Raw genomic sequence first — 22,487 nt, 5'->3', positions numbered from 1 at the left:
ACAAGTTGCTATGAATTCTGATCTTGAAAGAATAACACTTTAATAGCTACCATCATCAACAGATCCATATGTTAACTCCCACCAAATGAAAATATTTTTTTTCCATGTTTGCTTCATCTTGCTTAGAAAGCATGTCCAGATGTTTGTATGCTAGAGTATTTAACAAAACAAAACATTTACCATGTCAAAAAAAAAAAAAAAAAAAAACTAAAAAGAAGTATAACGACAATCATCTATGTTGAAGGTATCACCTAACCTAGTTGACAAAGTCTATCATAGTTACATCAACGGACACAAATTCACATTCTGCTTTTACGCAAGTTTAGAGTTACAAGTATCAAATCATTAATTGGTAAACACCAAATCATTAATAGGTAAGCCGATGCTTATTGCGATAAACCTTTTGTCACTTTTATTGGTTATCTTGATCATTGCAATGTTTAGATGTGACCCAAAAGCTCTTTTAAGAGGCATGTATATGCTGTAGTGGTAATGCCTTACTAACATAGGATCTACCACATATTTATTTTTTCCTGTTTCTGTTTGATTTTGGCTCCAGATTACCATGACCTTATTATTATGTTGATGTGTATTTTTCCTGAATGTGATTTTTTACCTTCCACAAATTTTCTGACTCACACCAAAATTGAGTACTCTTTTTTCCTCTCTAATAAAAGTAGGCACTATTTGATCACTCACAGCTAATGGATCTCTTTAAGATCTTTGGTGCAAGCTTGCCAATGCACTATTTGATAACTCAGACATTATTGATCTTAACTACAAAGAACATATCCAAAATGTAAAGAAGAATGCATTGCAAGCAAAATTCATAAAAAAATCGTTCCTTTTTTTTCCATTGAGGAAACGAAGGTGCAAAATGGCTGTGAGATTCAAAGGAAACCGCAAAATTGTTTGGTAGACCCATTCACCTGAACCACTTGAGGGTCCAATGGACTGTAGCCAGTCATGGCTTGGGGATTTTCTCATAGAAGTACCAACTCTCTTTACTTTTCTACTTCCTGTACTGGAGTCTAGCCAGTTGTTGTAATTATCATAAAAAAATAGTTATCTTAATAATAAATTTCTGTAGCAATTTTCTACCCAACACATGCAAGTTTGCTTAGTAAACTGAAAAGCAAATACCTAATGAACTTTTATATCTCTTAATCATAGTCCACAGGGAATGAGGCCCCTCACCTTACAAAACACACTGGTACCATTACCAACCTTGCAAGCTATTCTCCCAGATTTCATAGTAGTTCGATCGCATGATGACGAACATAATTGTACCCTCTTTGATTAAGAATGGTGGCATCTTAAGGGGAATGCAAGGTAGATAGTCTGAAATGGACCAGAGAAAAACTGGTTGGAGAATCAGGGTTTGTTTGTCTCAATCAGACAGGCTGTCTTTAAGATATAAACTAATGTCTTTGATTACATGTGCTTAGAGTCAATAAAAATCTAATGTTCATATATACTGTCTAATGTTCTTTTGGTTGTTGGGAGGCTTTCTAAGAGAGTGACAGATAAATCAATGGGGAGACATACTTAAACCACTGACTAACAAGAGTAATGACACGGCAACACAAAACATAATGAGACACATATACACAAGACATGCCTAGAAAGGCTACGGTGGTAGTTGTAGCATTTGGAGTCATACACCTGGGGTTGTTGGGCAGCTGATTTCTTATTAGCTTTAATTTATAACAAATTAATCCAACTGCCCCATAGGGCCCTCACAGAGCGATATGATAGTGTTCCCCTAAGCACTCATTGCCCTCTCTGATTCAGTGGCTTGAAAATATTCTCATGGCCTGTCATAGAATGTGGCAAAAGTAACAAGCAAGGGCTTATATTAATGGCCTATGTACTAAAATAGCTATACCATTAACAGGCAAGGTGGAGCAAAACCTGAATTAATAAGAGAGCCCTCCAATATAATTTACAATATTATGATGTTTAATTTGTTAATATTGGCAAAGTGCGGTGCACATGCAAGAGAAGCATGAATCATTGTGTTCTTCATTGATTTTTTTCTATTATTTTCTGTGAATTGTTAAAAAACAACTATAAAAATTAAAGATGATAATATCTATAAGAAAAGTTTAAAGGAATACATTGGAGGAAGGAATAGGATGGGATGGACAATTCATTTTCCTCTTTCGTTCGGATATAAATTTTAACTTTTGAAGGAAGAAAATTTACATCGAAACAGATCACATAGCACAACCGACGGTCTAGTTAAACATGGTAGGAAAATAAAAGCAGGAAAAGAGAAAGGTCTAAGGGGCCGGCTTTAACTTGTTGGATTCAAAAGTTTCCGATAGGTAAGATGTGGTTATAGGCACCCAATTATTAGTTTTTTTTTTTTTTTTTCTAAATTTTAGTGGGCATGAATCAGCAATCCAAGCAAATGCATGTTTAGTTAGCAGCAGTTGGACAGGGTGTAGCAACAGTTTCCGAGAGATTCTGTCCACACCCCACTGTGCTTCCTTTACACAATCTATGGAACGTAAAACATTCATTGCTTTGAGTTATTATCTCTGACTGATGAAATAAATATTTATTCTCTTAAGTTATGAGAATGTGGTATAATTAGATGACACATTGTTCCATTAAACCATCACCTAAGCCATCCCCTTTTAGCCATTTACTTTGCATTTCCTCTTAGATATCCTGGTTTAGTATTGTTAACCTTGTTACCAGTGTTTCTTGTATCTCTAATGATCATCACTTGCTCGACTAATGCACAGTTTGCATTTTATAAATTTATGTTCCATTGAGCTGGAGTAGACTCATGTTCATGTTTTACAGGGTGAAGAATTTATCAATATTGGCTTGAATCAAGCCATTTATGGTGATTTCAATTGGAGTTATTTATCTTTCTTGCAAGCAAATGCTCCACAAGATTTCATTGATACTCATGACTTTGCCTTGAGTCCATTTTAAGTGCCTGCTTAATTTGTTTGGACCAAAAATGGCGAGGTAGAGTCAACACACCCTGACCAATTGATTTTTTGCTTCAAGGAATTGGTTGGTCGAATCTGAAGAAACTCAAGGCGCATGGTCCCCAGAATTGCTGCCAGTGTTGCTTGGTGAGTTGTGTTGGATACTGTTACTTACAAGAGCAAAAACATGATCTGCTGTTCTAAATTTTTAGGTTCCCTTGCCTGTTTGTATCAACAAAATAATAAGAAAGACCTGGCTACACCAAAATGATGCTAAAAATTCAAACAAACATTTCAAGAAAAATGATAAACAAAGAAATTTCCATTCCATTCCAAATCAGTCATACTTAAATGTTTCTTGTATCTTATCTCTTAAGCTGTATGAATTCAGATACTCTATTTGTGTGACTTTTGCATTGCAGAGTCCTATACCACTCTGGATAGCCGGTCGCATCATCCATCTTTAAGACGGACAGCTCTCATCTATCTTGGAAGGACGTCCAAGCATTTTTCAGCATAATACATGATACACCATGGAGATGAAGGAGAGCCACTTGTCTCCAAGATGGACAATGTGACCACTACCCCATGATGGTACCCGTAGGTGCAAAAGTCGCACCTCAAAAGATCCTGTTGAGGGTCGATCAATTGTTTTCTCCTCTCTCAAGTATGAAAGAGGTTCAAACTCAGGTTATGAATGTCAACACCTTAGACTTTAAACAACTAAACCAGCTGGCACCCCCCAAAATGCACCATAATTTATTTCAATTGTGTTTCTTTCACCCTGAAAGATCTAGGCTTTGGACATGGTCTATTAACATAAAAATCAACTCCAATAGTTGTTGATTATACTAAATTAAATTGAAAGTTTGGTGCTTATATGGTATTAATTGGCTTTTGCACTAGATTTTCTATCATCTTCATTCTCATTGTGGCAAATTTAAATTCTATTTATCCGTGTAAATATTATGACCTAAAAATTCTATCACAAGTGATCGAACAATAAATCCTGCCTTCATGTAGCTTCTCCAATCTTAATTAGATCATCAAGTGACTTTACAAACAAAATAAATAATGGATACCATAATGGATCAAAATAAGAGGGATGAATCATGGGATGAATCAAAAAGACACCAAAAATGTGGCATCAACTCAAGATATTTTCTTATCTTTATTTCCCCTGATGTCTTTCCTTACCCTTCAGATATTTCTTGCTTTGTTTCTCTGACCTAAACAAAAAGCAGAAACTTCTTGTCATTGGAGGAGGTTCTTAATCTTGAATCAGAGGATAAGAAATATCTCTAATTCTGAAACAGTCAGCACTGCTAATTAAGAAATCAAGAGGACAGATCATAGTGTTGAAATGAAAATTTCACAGAAGCATTATGCAAAACAAAAATGAAGGCTAAAGAGAATAAATACACTATATATACAGCCAAAAAGAAAAAGAAAAAAAAAAATCTGTGACAAGGACTATGTGGCATGCTGATTAGAAGGGTGGAAGAGATGAAGCAATAGGCAATGGTACTTGGGACACCTGAGGAAAGAAGAATGCAAATGAAATGGAGACCCTTTCTGTTTGATGGAAGAAACAACTGAGTAAAGAAAAATGGCAGGACTGTTTATGTTGGTATTGGATCAAAAAGAGTGTTCTATCTGCCAATAAAAATGAAGCAAAATTGCTATACACTGTCTCTGTGAAGGAATGAAATAGCCCAAATACTGCATATAATTTCCCGTAATTCACTATTCCTCAGCCTGCTAAGTGTCTGAACCTTGAAGCATATGTCATCAATATCATGTTTGAGTTTCTCCAATGGCCTGCTTACTGCTTTTAAAGTTGGAATGCAATATGTAGAAGATAAAGGATAGAACTGTCTGAGATTCCATCTATTAGACATGTAGACCACTTAAAGATGACGTTGTTAGCAGAATTTTGTTGAAAAATCTAGTATTGTCCAATCAAAGGATTACTAGTATTGTTCAACCAGATTTCAGCAGAAACAAAAAGAAGAAGAAGAAGAAATTAGTAAAGAAATGAAAAGATCAGATATTGATACAGAAGAGCTTTCTCAGTTGCTCTTGATCGAAGAAACGTATCACCAAACCTTCTTAGTGAAGATGAAATCATGAACCTATCAGGAGGAATTGATCTTTTCAAGAAAAATCTGATATCCCATAGCTATAGATCCTCAGACAAAGAAAATCCTAATTCAGATCCAATTCTTGGTACAAGAAAAATTTTCTATTAAGGAATTAAGTGAACTTCAAAGGCAAAACTGATTGTATCAATATATATATTTAAAAAAAAAAAAATCACATACATTGACTTGATTCTCCCCAAAAGGAGGGAGAAAAGATTAACTCTAATGGTATCTTGCGATGTAATCATTTGGGGCACTGAGTGCTGCCCCAATTTAAAAAATTAAAAAAAAAATACATAAAACCCAATATAGCTCTTTAAAAAAATAAATAAATAAATAAAAGAATCCTCATTTTGATTTCAAGAAACCATCCTAGCCGCATCATTTGGGGCACTGAGTGCTGCCCCAATTTAAAAAATTAAAAAAAAAAATACATAAAACCCAATATAGCTCTTTAAAAAAATAAATAAATAAATAAAAGAATCCTCATTTTGATTTCAAGAAACCATCCTAGCCGCAAAGTATAAACTTGCAAGCTGGGAAGGTCATCCCGGTGAAGCAGAGAAGAGAAATGGTCACAAGATTTTGGGAGCACCACCGGAGAGGCCTACATTTGATCTCGACGCTCGAACTCTTCATCCTCTTCGAGGTCTGCGGCTCCTTGGACAGATCAAAGCTGGCGCCTTTCATCCGCAACTCCTGAATGCACCTCGTGAGGGCCCGCCCGTCGGCCCTCTCCCTCTGCAAATGCCTCGAGACCTTCCAATATCCGCAGATCTTCATCTGCACCGCACAAACCAAAACAAGAGAGGTGAGAAGGGACAAGCAGGAAGGGACCCACCAGTTCTTGCATGCCCTGCGCTCCTCCGATTGGTTAATCGAGGAGGTGAAAAGGAGGGTGAGGAAGATGCCGTGGAAGGCGAAGAAGAGGCAGCAGAGTTGGAAGGCCTCGCGCTTGATGCTCTCAAGCCGGGTCTCGATTGCTCCGATGCGGTGCCCATGGAGGTCTTCCTCCCTCTGCCAGAGCTTGAGGAGGAGAAGGTGGCCGGGGCTTTTGGAGATTTCGGTTAGAGGGTGGTGTTGGATTGCGCCAAGGGTGGCATCAGCAAAGAGGTTTTGCTGCTGGGGCTCGGTATCGACTGGGATTTCGACTACATGGTTGTCTTTTTGTTCTGCCATTGGAAGACTGGGAAGATGGAGGAAAGAACCAAGAAAGAAGTGAAATGGGGTTTTTGGGAAAGTGATAGAAAGAGGGAAGATCTGAGTTTGGGAAAGGAAATTTTGTTGAGAAGAAATGCGACAGAGAGAGAGAAAGGGAGGGCGCAGGAGATTAGAGAGGCGGAAATGGAAAGAAGAAGAGAGTGAATGCAGAGATCTTGCGTTTGACGTGGGGGTTTGGATTGGGCGGAGAGTGGGGGAGAGATATTTGAGGGCGTTGGAGAAACGCCTGGCCTCCAACGGTCAAATTTTAATCCTCAGGGTTGGCTTTCGTTTGGTGACGCCCAACGGTCAGATTTGGGATTTCTACGAAGCTGAACGTTGGGGCCGAAGCCCGAGAAACGGTATACTCAGCGGCCCATCAGACGTCTCACAGGTTAGTTGATTCTTGGACTACCAAATTGGTGTGGGTTCACCAATTAATACATGTAATACAACTCTCGTGGAAACCAAAAATCAGAAGGTAGGGTAAGACATTGGACGGCTAATTTATGATCTAACAATGGCTGACTGATAGGATTAATGATTCAACGACCCAATGATAGATTGTCTTGTACAATGGTTAAGATGAATGGTAATCAATCGACATGATGCCCGAGACCGTTTGAGTGCCTTTCGACGTTACATGATTAATCTTCTTTCACAATATCAACCGTTACATCACAAATTACACAAATTTTAAAGCAATGTAAACTCTTCATTTTATATGCAGAAAGTCATAATTTGACGTAAGATGTCATAGTATGACTACAAGATGTCATAATTTTTTCACAAGAGGAGAGATATTTTTATCATTTAAAATTTCAAACAAAAAAATAAAACTGCAGATATTAAATGCATGTTGGAAAGTGATGACTACGTGATCTAATCAAGTGAGACGGTGCATTTTTTATTTACCATTCGGCCTAATCAAATGGGACGGTGCATTTTTTGTGCACCACATGTGGTGCACAAAAAATTACTCCTGCCTGCACATAGGACTGGAACTAGACTCGAGCCATCTTGACTTTGGGTCGAACTTTTGATTAAAGTTTATTTGTTTTTCGAGCCAGGTTTGGATATATGTTTAGCCCTAACCCCAAGTCCAGCTTGATTATGAGCCAAATCCCATGATGAATAACATGCCACGTTATCCCTTGTATTCACAAATGCTCGATTGTGTGCTATCTATCGTGCATATGCTCTGAGATTTGCCCTGGTTCACATGGGCCTTCGCAACCCTTCGAGAGATTTCTCCCTCCGAGCCTACTCCGCTGTGGCCTTCTATGCAGCAGTGATGACCTCCAACCAGACTACCAGATGCAAAGACTCTCCCACCAACTCCTCGAATGCTTTCCTCTCCCAATCTCCCTCCTCATTCATCCGGCTCCAACCGTCACCAAATCGTCAGCTTATCGCCATCAACGACCGCTACGCCACCGTCATCGTCCCCAACGACTCTAACCTCATCAACATCCTCACATGAACCTTCATCATGAACGGCATCGACATCTTTGTCTCCATGGACAATGATGTTAACGACCTCTTCAATGCCCTTCGACATCTTTATCTCAATCGCACAAATATCTATTTTACCCCATTTTCTCCGATGCCCTAAATCACCTTCAATCTCTCATTCTCCAACACCTAAAACCGCTTCCAACAATCCAAGATCATAAGAGGATATGATGGATGCCATGGATCTTGACTTATTGTTTTCGTTAATGGATCCTCCCGTGGTCTCAAAGAGAGAAGGGAGAGAGGGAGGAGGTCACCTTTGCCGATGCCGCCTTCACCAGAGATATCGATTGATTATTCATCGAAGACCAATGTCACCTTCACCAACATTGCCGATGCCAACCTAACCAAGCTAGAACTCCAAAAGGTCATCGTCATCATCGAAGACCCAACAATTATTCCCTTTTTTTTATTTTTTAAGAGAAAACAGAGAGATTTAGTATGAGTCTTGAACTAACCCAATCGAATTCAAACCAGACTCGGATCCAAGCTCAGATCGAACACAGACTTGAGTTTTTCAAAAAATTTCAAGCCTAAGCCCAATCCAAAATTCAAAAAAATATTTCAAAACAAGCTCAAGCAAAGGCACAACCTAACATGGCCCAATCCACTTCCAGCCCTACCTACACAGCTCTGCACACCAAGGTGAATCCTCTTTATCATACAAATGATACAATCCCTGACGGAAATATTCTTTCAGATTAGGTGACAGAGGTGTGTGACCTTAACGATCAATTAAAATGATATAGAAGAGCAAACATAGTGGTATAATGAGCATTTTATTTCAAGTAATACTATTTTAATCTCTATGTTTTTAAAATTAATATAGTGGCTTACACACAATAAAAAGCAGTGATCTTGATTAATAACCGCAACAACCCAGCATAAATCAGAATTAACATATATAGATTGTTTTATTTGTTATCTTGTTGCAGTGATACACCTAAATCATCAGCATGACGATTTCCAACGTTCCAACAAGCTTCTGATGGTAGACATGGTGCTTGCAACCACTACTTATAGCATTCCCAGAGAAATGCCTGATAGTTGTTTTTGGCTGGGATCCTCTTCAGAGGCTACTTCTGCATAAACAAGAAAAGCCAGAAGGAATGATGCACGGTCGAGGATCTTTTGGATGTTCATTATTTATCTACACTTTCTCCCGTTTCACAACCAATAACGGTGAAGACAAACAAGGCCATGCCCCGCAAATAATGGGCAAATTTGAAAGATAAAAACAAATTTCCCTATTGAGGCTGGTACGCGTAAAATAATGCCACAAGCTTCACTGCTCGGAGAGAACCTAAGAAACAAGAATAACAAGAGCACGAGATCTGCTGAAATCTGAATGCTAACCAACATGGATTGAACCTGAGTTGAATACCTGGCACCAGACAAAAATATAATTGAGCCAAGTGGCCCCTCACAGATACATTGCTTCATGTGTCTACTGAGAAGAAAGATTCATGTGAACGTAAATAGGCGACCTAACAGAATGCAAGCAACTTTCAGAACAAAAGAAAAATGTAAAAACTGGAAATCTGCCGCTTTCTACAATAAAAGAAACAAGCCTGAAGTTACTGCATCAATTGCTTTTGCTGATAGAAGTGAATTTTTGAGGAAAAAAAACTTATCAGTCCAAAGACTAGTCTGTGTGTTTGTAAGTTGCATAATTCTATGCAAGGCAATAATATCCTTTAAACACTGATTAATTTTATGAAAGCCGCCCCACTAAATTATCGGCAGCATTAAGTTCGAACTCTTTTAGCAATGTCAAGGCTATATTTCAGCCTTATTCCAAAAAACCATAGCATATTAAAAAAATAATAATAATAAAACAAGGACTTACCACATCCAACTCTACACTTGGCACCCTTTTGACCTTTTTGGTGAGGTGGACAGATGGAGTTTCCTGTCAAAAAGACACTCTAATTGCAATTAATGACACCTGAGTTCTCACCTACACGTCTACAATACCATTAAACAGCATCAGTCTGAAGTGTCCAGGCTCTTCTAGTACACAGTCAAGCCTATTTTTTTTATTTTTCTTTTAATGTTACTTTGGCATTAATTTAAGCTTTCTATAACCAAAAGTGTTATAGACTAGTTAATAACAGTGATCATAAGCATATTTTAACAATTAAGATATTTATACTTTTTATTTCTTATAATTGTATTATTACAAGTGTCCGCATATTAGGATTTTTTGGAGGATATAGTGTCAAACACTTGGGGTCATTTGGACACTTGGCACACCTGCCAACATTCCAGGTAACACTGGATGTGCATCATGATGTTTCAATACCTTCACCCCTGAAGTAAGATAAGTTGTTACTAGAGGTAACTTTAAGCATCATCGAAGCATTTTTTATACTAGAAATATATGTTAAGATCTTGTTATTATATCTAAAATTTTGATAAACATAAACAACTTGTTCATAGAAGAAAAGGAAAACTATATCAGGGGCTAACTTAAGCATGCATGCGCTGAACCATAATAACATAAAAATAACAGAGATAGAAAAAAAATTCTAAAAGCAATTAGGATTCTCCAATGATTACAATCAAGATAAAGTTTTAAATATATTGAAGATATTGTAACTAAAAGAGGTTAAAATTTTCTCTAAAAATTACCGGTAAAAAGAAATTCAATGATCCTATCAAAACAAAGTCAACCTCTCAAACAGACATTGGTCTTGAAAGACAATATGAAAATGCCCAGGATCTAAAAACTTAAATCCATGGCATTAGTAACTAAACTTGGCCAAAGCTTTAGTCCTGTTCAAAAAAAAAAAAGGGAATGCACAGTTCCATATTCTCATAGGCATTTTATACAAGAAAATTATATTCCCTGGAGAAATAGGAAGTTGTGGGTGGAAAAGTCAACTAAATCCACCGCTAAAGCAAAACTGTACTATTCGTCTACTTGTTATCCAAATGCCTATTTCAGAAACTTGCAGTCTCTTTGTAGATAGTATAGTATCTTGGCCATCAACTTAGTATAGCCATACAATAAAATTAAGAATTTTTTCTTAGAAAACAAGTCTCAGTCTTCATGATGCAAATTGAAAGATCCTGCCTCAGAAATCATCTTCTAGATCCACCTGAAGACTGAACCAAGCACGTGGTCTGGAATCCAAGATGCAAGTGGACTTCTAGAATCTGAGATATAGATCGATAGCATCCAGAAATCTGAAGCTTCCCTCACATTATTTCCAGTGTGTTACTACTTGAGGATCCTGAGAGATGATTACTGTAACAAGTTCATTGCAATCCACCATGATTTGGATTTGAATACCCTCTTTTGATTTGGAATCATATTGAGTAAGATGCCTTATGTCATCACATCTGTTGTATCACAACATCCATAAAGAAGGTAGACCAAACCAACTCACGTCCAAAAAGCTTTTATTTTTTTCATTTGTTTGAAACTTTAATGTGGACCCAACAGTTAACCACCAATTAAACCTTTGGATACACCATTTTAACTTATCTGATCACATTGAGTAAGGATCCATTTGAGCGCTCAAACATGTTTCCTCTCTTGCATCATGTCAAGGTGTTAAAACCTTATGATAAAGAAACAAAAAGATGTTTAAGAAATCCTAGTGTTTGAATCCAAGTTTGACCATGCAACCTCAAGAAGCAAAACCACTCAATAAGCATGACATGGTGCCACTTCTTGTTCCATAAATTTCTATCCCTGCTTGCATTTACACTTAAAATTAATTTTTAATTTGGTTGAGCAACAAACAGCAGCGTGCATATGAATCTAGCAAGTGACTGCACCACTTCATTGCATAATGTGCATGAAATTTCTTTTTTTTTCCAACAAGGAAGTTCATCATAAATGATTCATCTTCAAATGATTGTCATGTGCCAGGAATGGTTATGCAGGGATGACATTGACAAAGGCAGACTGAACGGATTTAACCTCTCCATAAGGAACCTCTTGGTGAACATGAAGCTTCATGCTGTTCACATACTTTACCTGATACTGGTGAAGGAGCAAAATAGTCCAAGACAAATAAACCTATGGTTCAGGACCAGAAGCTATATTTCAATAGTTTAAGCACTCCAAATTGACAGCAAAGATGATACAACCAAAAATAAAACTAAACTAGAATAAAACAAAAGGAACCTTACATTGTCACTACCATTCGCAACAGCTGGAACCTTCTTCTTACGACCTACACATTTAAAAAAAAAAAAAAGCATGTGAATAAAACTAAAAATAATAAAGTTAGTGCAGATTGAAAATTGAAAGATGAATGGCATATATCTATTTATATGCATGCTTATTTCGCACTTATGAAAATATTTGACAGATTTGTCAATGAAGGTCATAGAAGATTCTAATAATCAGATTTTGATTGAGGGGCTTTTAAAGCATAGAAGGTTATATGCAAAAGACAAAATAGAAAATAGCCAGAAGGATCTAACAAAACAAGCAAGGGAAAAGACATGAGTCAAGATTGAATTGAGTACAGAAAAATTCAATCGACATGCCAAATAATGGGACCAGATCCGTGGATTATGTCCTCATAGCGACAACACATAACAATAAACAACTAACAAGGTTAAGATCACAAGATAATACAACTGAAAGCCGAAATAATTATAGAATGAAATAAGATTAAATGATACCAATCACTAGATGGCATAAAGAAATCTTTACCACTAAAAGTAGAAACATATGCAAATACATCATGACACAAAAAGCTGTGTTATTTGTGGAAACATAAAAAGATTTTTTTTTTTTCATTCATCTGGGAAAAGTAAAAACCCATTGCTGAAAGTGAACACTAGAATCACAAAATTTTTAAGGATTGATAACAACATAAGACTCGTTTGGTTGACAGAAAGTGGAGGGAGGAAGAGGCACTTCCTGAAAAGTGAACAGGGGGCCTCTTGTTTGGTTGGAGTTTTAAGATGAGAGAGAGTGAAAAAAAAATTTCCCATAGGAAGTCACTTCCCACATTTCATGAAAAGTGAAAACCTATGGAGAAGTGGGTTTTAGCACTTCTCATATGATGGGAAGTGGTGCTACTTTATTCTTTCCCAAAATACCCCTTTAGATCAATGACTAAGATTTTGCAAAATATCAATAGATGGTTAGGATAAAATATTAAATAGTGATATAATATAATATTAATATTATCCTAATATTTATATGAATATAATATTAATATGATAATATTTATTATATTTTAATATTATTTGAATATTTATACTAATATGATATTTCTATTAATATTAATATAATACTTATATTAATATTATATTATATTTAATATTATATTAATATTGTTGGGTGTAAAACCCCTCCCAGCCGAAGTTCGTGTCAGGAGTGACCCCTCGGGGATTCTACCGGCGTCCAACCTACAGCGACAGGAAGACTTCGTCCGGACTCCTACGGGAGCCGGACTTCGCCTCCGACTCCAACTACAAGGAAAGCTTCGTCCGGACTCCTACGGGAGCCGGACTCCATCTCCAACTTCGACTACAGGAAGACTTCGTCCGGACTCCCACAGGAGCCGGACTTCACCTCCGACTCCAACTACAAGGAAAGCTTCGTCCGGACTCCTACGGGAGCCGGACTCCATCTCCAACTTCGACTACAGGAAGACTTCGTCCGGACTCCCACGGGAGCCGAACTTCGCCTCCGACTCCAACTACAAGGAAAGCTTCGTCCGGACTCCTACGGGAGCCGGACTCCATCTCCAACTTCGACTACAGGAAGACTTCGTCCGGACTCCTACGGGAGCCGGACTTCGCCTCCGACTCCAACTACAAGGAAAGCTTCGTCCGGACTCCTACGGGAGCCAGACTCCATCTCCAACTTCGACTACAGGAAGGCTTCATCCGGACTCCTACGGGAGCCAGACTTCGCCTCCGACTCCAACTACAAGGAAAGCTTCGTCCGGACTCCTACGGGAGCCGGACTGCATCTCCAACTTCGACTACAGGAAGACTTCGTCCGGACTCCTACGGGAGCCGGACTCCATCTCCAACTTCGACTACAGGAAGACTTCGTCCGGACTCCTACGGGAGCCGGACTTCGCCTCCGACTCCAACTACAAGGAAAGCTTCGTCCGGACTCCTACGGGAGTCGGACTCCATCTCCAACTTCGACTACAGGAAGACTTCATCCGGACTCCTACGGGAGCCGGACTTCGCCTCCGACTCCAACTACAAGGAAAGCTTCGTCCGGACTCCTACGGGAGCCGGACTCCATCTCCAACTTCGACTACAGGAAGATTTCGTCCGGACTCCCACGGGAGCCGGACTTCGCCTCCGACTCCAACTACAAGGAAAGCTTCGTCCGAACTCCTACGGGAGCCGGACTTCATCTCCAACTTCGACTACAGGAAGATTTCGTCCGGACTCTTACGGGAGCCGGACTTCGCCTCCGACTCCAACTACAAGGAAAGCTTCGTCCGGACTCCTACGGGAGCCGGACTCCATCTCCAACTTCGACTACAGGAAGACTTCGTCCGGACTCCTACGGGAGCCGGACTTCGCCTCTGACTCCAACTACAAGGAAAGCTTCGTCCGGACTCCTACGGGAGCCGGACTCCATCTCCAACTTCGACTACAGGAAGACTTCGTCCGGACTCCTACGGGAGTCGGACTCCATCTCCAACTTCGACTGCAGGAAGACTTCGTCCGAGCTCCTACAGGAGCCGGACTTCGCCTCCGACTCCAGCTACAGGTAGGCTTTGTCCGGGCTCCCACAGGAGCCGAACTTCCGCCCTGAGCTCCTGCCGATCGAGATTCCTCGACAAATGATCCCCATCCGGGCTTCTACGGAAAACAGATTCCAACCGAACTTCGACCGACAAGTCTGGACCCTCTGACAGGTCCAGTAACGGCTACGACTCTGCTTCACTCCCTACGGCGGATCCTACGCGACTCCATCACTCCCTGGCAGGCCGCAGTAACGGCCACGAATCTGCTCCACTCCCTGCGGCGGATGCTGCGCGGCTCCACTACTCCCTGGCAAGTCACGACAATGAACGCCGCTCCACTCTCCGCAACTGATTCCACGTGGCGAGCCATGGTGACAGCCACGACTCCACCCATTACTCCTCATGATAAATTCCCTCTGGCCCCGTGCGGCCCACGACGAGGCGGTTACAAACAATCGTTATCAATCCGTTGCTCCCCTGGCCTATAAAAAGGGGATCCCAGATACGTTGTTCTCTAAGCTCTCATTTTTACCTAGAAACTCTGCTAAAATTTTCGTTCGAGCACTCCATTCTTGTTGAGACAGAGAACTGACTTGAGCGTCGGAGGGTCTTGCCGGAGCAACCCCACCTCCTGTTTAGACTTCTTTTGCAGGTCCCGGTGGCGACCGCGACTCCTTCGATTCCAGCTTCTCCAACGCAGGTGGATTTTTGCACCAACAAATATCTATATTAATAAATTTATTATATTAAAATATCAATATTATATTAATATATATTAGTATTATATTAACACTAAATTATTATAGTCTAATATTATATTATAATATATTTATATTATATTTATATTAATATAAATATTATATTAATATTTATATAAAGTTTAGGAGCAAAACGATATGGTCTTACATCTACTAAGGATATAATAGGTATTTTACATAATTTTTTCAGAAAAATAAGTGCTTAACCAAACATAAACTACTCTGTAATAAGTCACTTTCTCATGGTCAACCAAATGTGCCAAAATCCTATTCTCAGAAAATAACTTTTTGGGAAGTAACTTTCTAAGAAGAAAAATTCTTCCCGCGAACCAAACGAATCCATAAATCCACTAGTTGCTCATATTATTAATGAAAAATAAATCACTAGTCAAAGGTGGATCTGCATAGCAAAGAAGCAAGCTATATATGCTTAAATACAGCTTCCATTATGAGAGTATTGAACAACAGATGTACTTTTCTACAGCCACACATACCAACCTGTACATCCAAGCATATCTTAATGCAGCTGCCAAAATATAAGCAGGCATGGAGGCATATTGGGCTGCACTTGTTATTACAGGTACATGCCTTGTTGTCACTTCTGACTGGTAAGATCGCACTTTACAATGCAACACATGGAAGAAGAAGGAACACATGGCTTAGGACACATGTATATGATCACTCCATCATTGGCAACATGTGCACAAATATGCATATAGTAGCTATCTCCCATCAGTCATTCAGCAAGCATCACTTTTTAGCCATCATAGTTAAAAGGGCTGCCTACAATTTAAAACTAAAAGAAATAGGAGCCTACCTCGCTTGGGTTTTGGCACTTTTGTATACACATATCCATGTATCACTTCATCAGATCCCTTGTACATTAATACCATAAATGTACCTCAGAAATCATTTCCAATAAAAGAAACACAGGTGATAAAGTTGGGTTTGAGCTCACCAGCTTTCTTTTATGTACAGAACTCCTGCTGGCTTTGTTCTTCTTACTGATCCTCTGAAAAAAAAAATGGTGCTTTTAAGTGAAGATGATGTGTTATTTCAAAAATTTTCTGATACAGTGGTGGGCTATGATGAGTTTAACGAGCGAGCGAGAGAGAGAGAGAGAGAGAGAGAGAGAGGGAGGGAGGGAGGAGGAGGATGGATGGAGAGTGGAGAGAATGCAGAGACTCACATCGAACTCTTCATCTTTTGTCTTTGCAACAAAAGCATCCCAGTCCTCCTGCTTCACATAAGATGGTTTTAGTGGCTCAACGCCTCTTTCAAGATCTTTCTTTACCCGAACCAAGAGCTTGTATTTGTGTTGTCTATAACAAGAAGAAATCTTTTTCCTGGTATAGCTTCCATTTATATCAAAATTATACCTCTCCTGTATATTGAAAATGATTGTTACCAAAATTAAGAACATGAATGATTGACAGAAAAATTCAAATATTTCGAGTAATTGCTTGTACATGGAAAGGATGGAGATGCCTACCATTAATACATTTAAAACTGATTTATAGTCATTGGCTGGAACATCACCAATTTGCTTGAATCTGACAGGTAGAAAATGGCATACATATGAATTAATTGAACGTTTAAAGGCCCCAGCATTCGGGCCTGTTGGGTTACCAGCTTCGTCAAAATCCACTGTCAATCTCTTGACTGTATTACGATTAGCAACACGACCACCTTTTCTAGGTATCTTTTTCAAGCCTGCATCTGGAAGGACCATCTCTAGAATATAAGAAACCAAGATAGATAGCTTATTAACATATACAGGCAAAAACTAAACGAAATGCAATCACCTTGAATTTCTTCACAGGGAAAATCAGAGCTCTTCATTGCTTTGCTTAAAATGCTATCAATGTTTGCATTCGTATCAAGGATGCTAATAGCAACGGTGTCTAGGATATTACTCTTATACCGAAGATCGTCATACTCCCTGCTATCATTTGTCAAACCTGTGTTGTTGTTCATAGGTATTTCTGGCATATTAAGACCCTGAGGTACTTGTGCTTGCTCAGCAGCGACCTCCTCCACATTGTCCTGGTCGACATTCATTCTCATAATATCCATGGAAGCAGGCCTTGAACAGTCATTTAATAATCCTTCATTATTGTCGCCGCTAGATAATCCAGAGACAGGGGATACATCGAGAATTATGTCAGCACCTGAACCACCTATAAACAAGAAGATGATGTACTTGTAAAGACAAACAGGATATATGAATAACAATCAACAAGGATAGTTATGTCAGGAAAACAAAGAATAGTAAAATAAAAGCAAGCACATATGATAATCCAATTTTCTAGTCTTAATGCAGAATAAACATTCAACAAATTATCAGCGAACACATTAAAATGTTAAGTTTTTCTTTCCTTTTTTTTCTGTTGGGTGGGGGATGGGGTGCTTGGAGCACACCAGGTATGAAGAAGGCTGAAACAATCACTGCTTACAATATACTTTCGGTCATCTTCTGCAAATATAGTCAATGCAGAAAAGATCCGAAGCTTAAAGAAATGTTCCCAAATCAGTGGCATAGGTTGGATCTAGTTATCTTTTTCACTTTCTCCCTTTAGCTGGACTTGGCTACACTCAATGGATCTCCATTCCGATCCAATCTGGTCTACATTAGACAAAGGAGGTTCCACATCAATGATCCAAGCCATTGAATGTATCTACTATGTCTAAATTGCTTATATACCACAAATTATGTGATTTGGAGATCTCTATCCTAAACATCAAGTGTTAATAAAAGATAAATAATTTAATGTTTCTATCTAAGTTTTTGACCAATTGATGCACAGGCTAGAGATCTCCAAATCATATGATTTTTGGTATCTAAGCAATTTAAAGAAAGTAGATCACATCCAACAGCTCAGAACATTGATGTGGACTCTCACCATCCAATCTAGATCTCATTGGATCTTAGTAGAGATGCACTCAAGTGTAACCAAGTCTAGCTCTTCTCCCTTCAAATTTTGAAATAAGTAATCATATTGGAGACGTCTATCTCACATACTCAATGACCATAATTATCAATCTCTGTCCCGGCTATTAAGGGCTGGCCTTATGACGTGGTACTTAAAAGTGTTAGAAGTTCAGCTTTGCTGTTTTTTGGAGCTCACTTAAGCATGGGGTATCCAAAAAAGAAAATGTCAAATATTCCTCAACCTTGAGTCTTGAGCTAATATTACAGTTTGGATGAGGAATATGTATTTTAATAGCAGTCGTATGGGTAAGACATATAGCACTAACCTTAGGAAGGATTTAGAAGATAAGCATGCTAGCTACATTACCAGTGCCTTATTCACCATTTAACACTAATAACCTTTAATTGCAATTAAACATAGCAATCAAACCATCTTGCATATCATGATTTATACTTGTGACCACTTTTTAAGATCTACAAAGTAGGATCCATTCATTAGCATTCCACTCTTTTCAACAAACACATCAAACAAGTCAAATCATCAATGCGTATGTATTAAGAGCAAAAACCCAAAGAAATCAACCACTAATAGTAATAGGTTCTCGATGTTATATAGAAGATGCAAAAACCTGACCAGTAATATCTTTTTATATAATTTTATTCCAAAATATTAATAAAAATTATTTGCTTATAGTTTTCCTGAGTATAATTAATTTTCTTATAATTTAGTTAATATACTTTTTCTATGTGTCTGTTTTATTCATTATTCCTGTTGTTGAACCAAAAATTTAGATATGCATCAAGATCTAACTCTCATACTGGTGTCCAGCAATACCATCTTCAAGATAATAATCACCCACATAAACAAATTTTAACCGATTGAGAATAATTCGTCAAAAAATTTAACCTTCATTGCATAAAGACAAATTAGTTCATTGGAATCATGGTTGCCTGCATCAATTTGTTTACCAAGGACCCACTTCCTCAACCTCATAATGTCTATTTTTTGTTCATGAAAGCTGGTGCAACTTTGTAGGCCACTCCTTACAAACCGTTATGCCAACATACACTTTCATCCATTTGAGAATTTTTCCACCTAATATTTCATTGCTAGTGGAAAAATGATGTATCATTCAAAGTTTCTATGCTCTTATTTTAAAACATCCAGTTGAACCTGCCATTATTTGTAGCATTATTCTTTGTCTAATTTAGTTCCTAAGTCACTTCCCTTGCAATTTCTAGTGATCATATCCCCACTGATCCTTATCTAATTATCTTTTGACTTAAACTAGATTTTTTTAAACTCTTGATGCAACAAATTGTATCTGTATTAGCATATATCTTTCTTACTCATTTAACCACTTCATCACAAGCAACTCTAAGATCATGAATAGGATGCATACTTGCATGCTTAGACCCTTATCATGTTAACTATAACTTCATATAGATATATTTGTAACAATAGGACATTTCGAATAAGTTAAAAAAAACCTTGTGACTGTGCCATATATGCAATACAACTTCAAGCTTAATGGCAATAATTTAGTCAATTAAAATGGCCATAATTCTCATGGACATTACAAAACTTGTATGATGAAATGTGAAAACATTACACCACTAGTGAACCCAAGCAAGTCTTCGAAATTTTACCTGTTTCAAGAGCAAACCACACATAAAAGTCATTTTAGTTATCATGATGATAGTTCCAATAAGTTTTAACTCGTTTTCAAATAAGCTCTGATTTCTGTACTCTACCTATAACCCCAAGACTTAAGCTCATTTTCCCAATTTAGTCTACCAAGCTTTCAAGCTTGACCCTTTAGCAACCAAACAATACATTAAAAGATAGCAAAATACACTTAGCTACATACCTGGCACATGTAGGAAGTGAGATCAAACCCATCCTAGCCACTCCCAATGAATTATGAAGATGATTTGTCAAGTCATCTCCATTCCCCACACAATGTTAGAATTCAAAAGGCTCTCTATGGATTTATGTACTAATAAACAACAAAAGCCGAACTCTTCTCAACAAAGATCTGTTTACAGGTAAAATAAACTATCAATAAGGGTTCAATTGCTCCAGATTTAAGCATGATTTCTTATTTTCAACTCTGGGATAATTGAGAAACACCCTAAAAGCCTTGACGTCTCCAAACACAGGGGTACATCTTCTCCATAAAAGGAATTAAAAACCTTGCAAATCTATTTTAGTTTATCGCATATGCTCCATCTTTTAAAAAAGGACTCCTTTAGGCTAAATTTCAAGAATATGCACTCATGTATGGTAGTACGCTCGCAAATCATGCCCTGTGCAGCATGTCTTCTTACCAACTAGCAGCTTATCCACCTGAAACACTTCCTCATGGCCGCTAACAGTTCATAGTCATATTGTCAAAGAAACAAAAGCAACCCCTCAAAAAGCAGAAAACAACTTCATTGCTTTGACTAACTCATTCATCTCTACCCTGACACTCTCTATCCCTTGCTCTAGACTTTTCATTAGCTGACAAATTTTCGAGCAAATTGCAATGAAAGTAAACCTTTAATTCGTGAGTTTTTTATACCCATCCCTTGACCCTTTCCTCATCCTCAAAATGGAAACAGAAGAAGGCAGCAAAAAGTGAGCTTCCCTTCAGAATGATAAAAGAAAAGGATGCATCAGAAATATGAACGCATATTTTGCACACTAAAATGAAACAAGAACAACCAAAGAAACTAATAGAAACAAAAATTGCAAAAAAGAATCGCCTTTTCAGTGACAGACACACTATTTACTAAAAATAGAGCCCCAAATCAACGAATCCTCTGATTACCACACTCAGTTGAACGCAGGATGAACAAAATCACAGGCAAAGTAATCAGAAAGGAGGACCACCTGTTTGCCTTAGCTGCTTTCTTCGGATGAACAAGAGTAGGAGGTCCTCGTGCAGCGCCCGAAGGAGCTCAGTCCGCGATGACGCCCTCTCGATCAGCGTCGACTGGTAGCTAAGAAGGTTCCGCATTCGCTGGCGCTCCAAATCCCCCGCCTCTGAGGTCCGGATTCGGTCCTCTAGAACCTTGATCTCCTTGCCAAGGGCATCGATCTTGTCCTCCTCGGTCCGCACGGTGGAGCTGAACTTGTAATGGTCCTGGAGGACCCGCCTGATCTCCGCCTCGATCTGCTCCATCTCCAGGCCCCAATCGAAACCCTAATCCTAGGCCCAGGCGATGCTCGCATTGGCGAAGCGAGAGATCGACTCAGGGCGCCATGAGAGACGAGAGGGATGCAGAAGTGAGCAAGAACTGTGTTTAAAGGTTTCCTTTTTCTTGTTTAAAACTTCCGAAGCCTTCGTTTAGATGGCCGTGGGCCAACTCAAAAAGGCCCGCAAGTTGCTACAAGGATGATGAATTTTACAGCAAGTATTGTTGGAGTGCCTTGAGATTTAATTTTTTTATATATTAAAATTAAAAATTAAATTTTAAATTATGTAATATCTAAAAAGTATTTTTTTGATATTATTTTGATGGTAAGATCAAAAATAACTGGACTTTGATGCGATCGTGACGCAAGTTTGAAGCCGGCAATGTTCTTGAGAAGACAAGACTGCAGCTGCACACCGGTTGGAAAGGACCTTGGTCAATTTTCGTATGGATCACCGTTAGAGGACTAATACCTTAGGGTGTTGTAGAGAACACCAACGTGCTATTTTTTTATTTTAATTAAAATATAATATTCTATCTCTTTGCGTATTTGAATTTGTTTTGATCGTGTTCGGCAAAGTGATTCTAAGATTTTGGATTCGGTTCGATAGTTTTATTTGATAAAATTATTAATTTAAGTATTCTAAAAAAAATTTAAAATTACTTTCTACTGTGTGGTTAGAACCCAACAGTGGTATCAGAGCCATTCTTGTCTGATTCGATCAAACAAGTGCAATATAGTAGCTTAGAATTATTCTTGTTTATATCCTGCCAAAAATGTAGCATTATTTTTGCATCGATTCTTCAAACTCAAAAAAAAATATTTTTGATTTTTTATGAATCATGATTCTAAATTTTAATTATTAAATTATAAATTTATGATAATTTAAAATTTTATTATCATGGTTGCATGATGATTAAATTGATGTATAGCTAATAAGGGTGTTATACATGCCTAATTAGATTAGAATATGTAATATTATATGAATTTATTAGTCATATGTTATGATTTTGATTGTACCCTTATATATTTTTTTGGTATGATAATGTGATTGCTATTTTAAATAGTAGAAGCATGCAAATTTATATAATTTATAGTGTACATTTTATGT

General features: G+C 38.1%; 2 protein-coding genes across 12 annotated transcripts; both read right to left on the bottom strand.

The window, feature by feature from the left end:
* Positions 1 to 5,259: 5,259 nt before the first annotated feature.
* On the bottom strand, positions 5,260 to 8,548 carry LOC105049978 (uncharacterized). Its single transcript, XM_010929822.4, has one exon. The coding sequence runs from the start codon at positions 6,272 to 6,274 to the stop codon at positions 5,606 to 5,608; it is 669 nt and encodes a 222-aa protein (XP_010928124.2). The 5' UTR covers positions 6,275 to 8,548; the 3' UTR covers positions 5,260 to 5,605.
* Positions 8,549 to 8,697: 149 nt separating this feature from the next.
* LOC105049917 (uncharacterized) lies at positions 8,698 to 21,491 on the bottom strand. Of its 11 annotated transcripts, none has more exons than XM_010929708.3 (10): positions 21,071 to 21,491; positions 17,066 to 17,440; positions 16,753 to 16,979; positions 16,450 to 16,644; positions 16,219 to 16,272; positions 16,078 to 16,135; positions 11,957 to 12,000; positions 11,802 to 11,843; positions 9,660 to 9,722; positions 8,921 to 9,194 (listed from the first exon to the last, which is right to left on the bottom strand). In XM_010929708.3, the coding sequence occupies exons 1-10, from the start codon at positions 21,360 to 21,362 to the stop codon at positions 9,162 to 9,164; spliced, it is 1,383 nt and encodes a 460-aa protein (XP_010928010.1). In that variant the 5' UTR covers positions 21,363 to 21,491; the 3' UTR covers positions 8,921 to 9,161. The 11 variants fall into 11 exon arrangements, with proteins under 11 accessions (XP_010928012.1, XP_010928010.1, XP_019707614.1 ...); XM_073261880.1 differs by lacking the exon at positions 8,921 to 9,194 and adding an exon at positions 9,235 to 9,297; XM_010929710.4 differs by lacking the exon at positions 11,802 to 11,843 and having other exon boundaries at positions 8,698 to 9,194.
* Between the last annotated feature and the right edge of the window lie 996 nt (positions 21,492 to 22,487).

This window comes from Elaeis guineensis, chromosome 8, assembly GCF_000442705.2.
Source record: "Elaeis guineensis isolate ETL-2024a chromosome 8, EG11, whole genome shotgun sequence".
In the NCBI taxonomy this organism is placed as follows: Eukaryota; Viridiplantae; Streptophyta; class Magnoliopsida; order Arecales; family Arecaceae; genus Elaeis; species Elaeis guineensis.
Note: the sequence above shows the minus strand (reverse complement) of the source record. Positions and strands in the feature narration are given on the sequence as shown.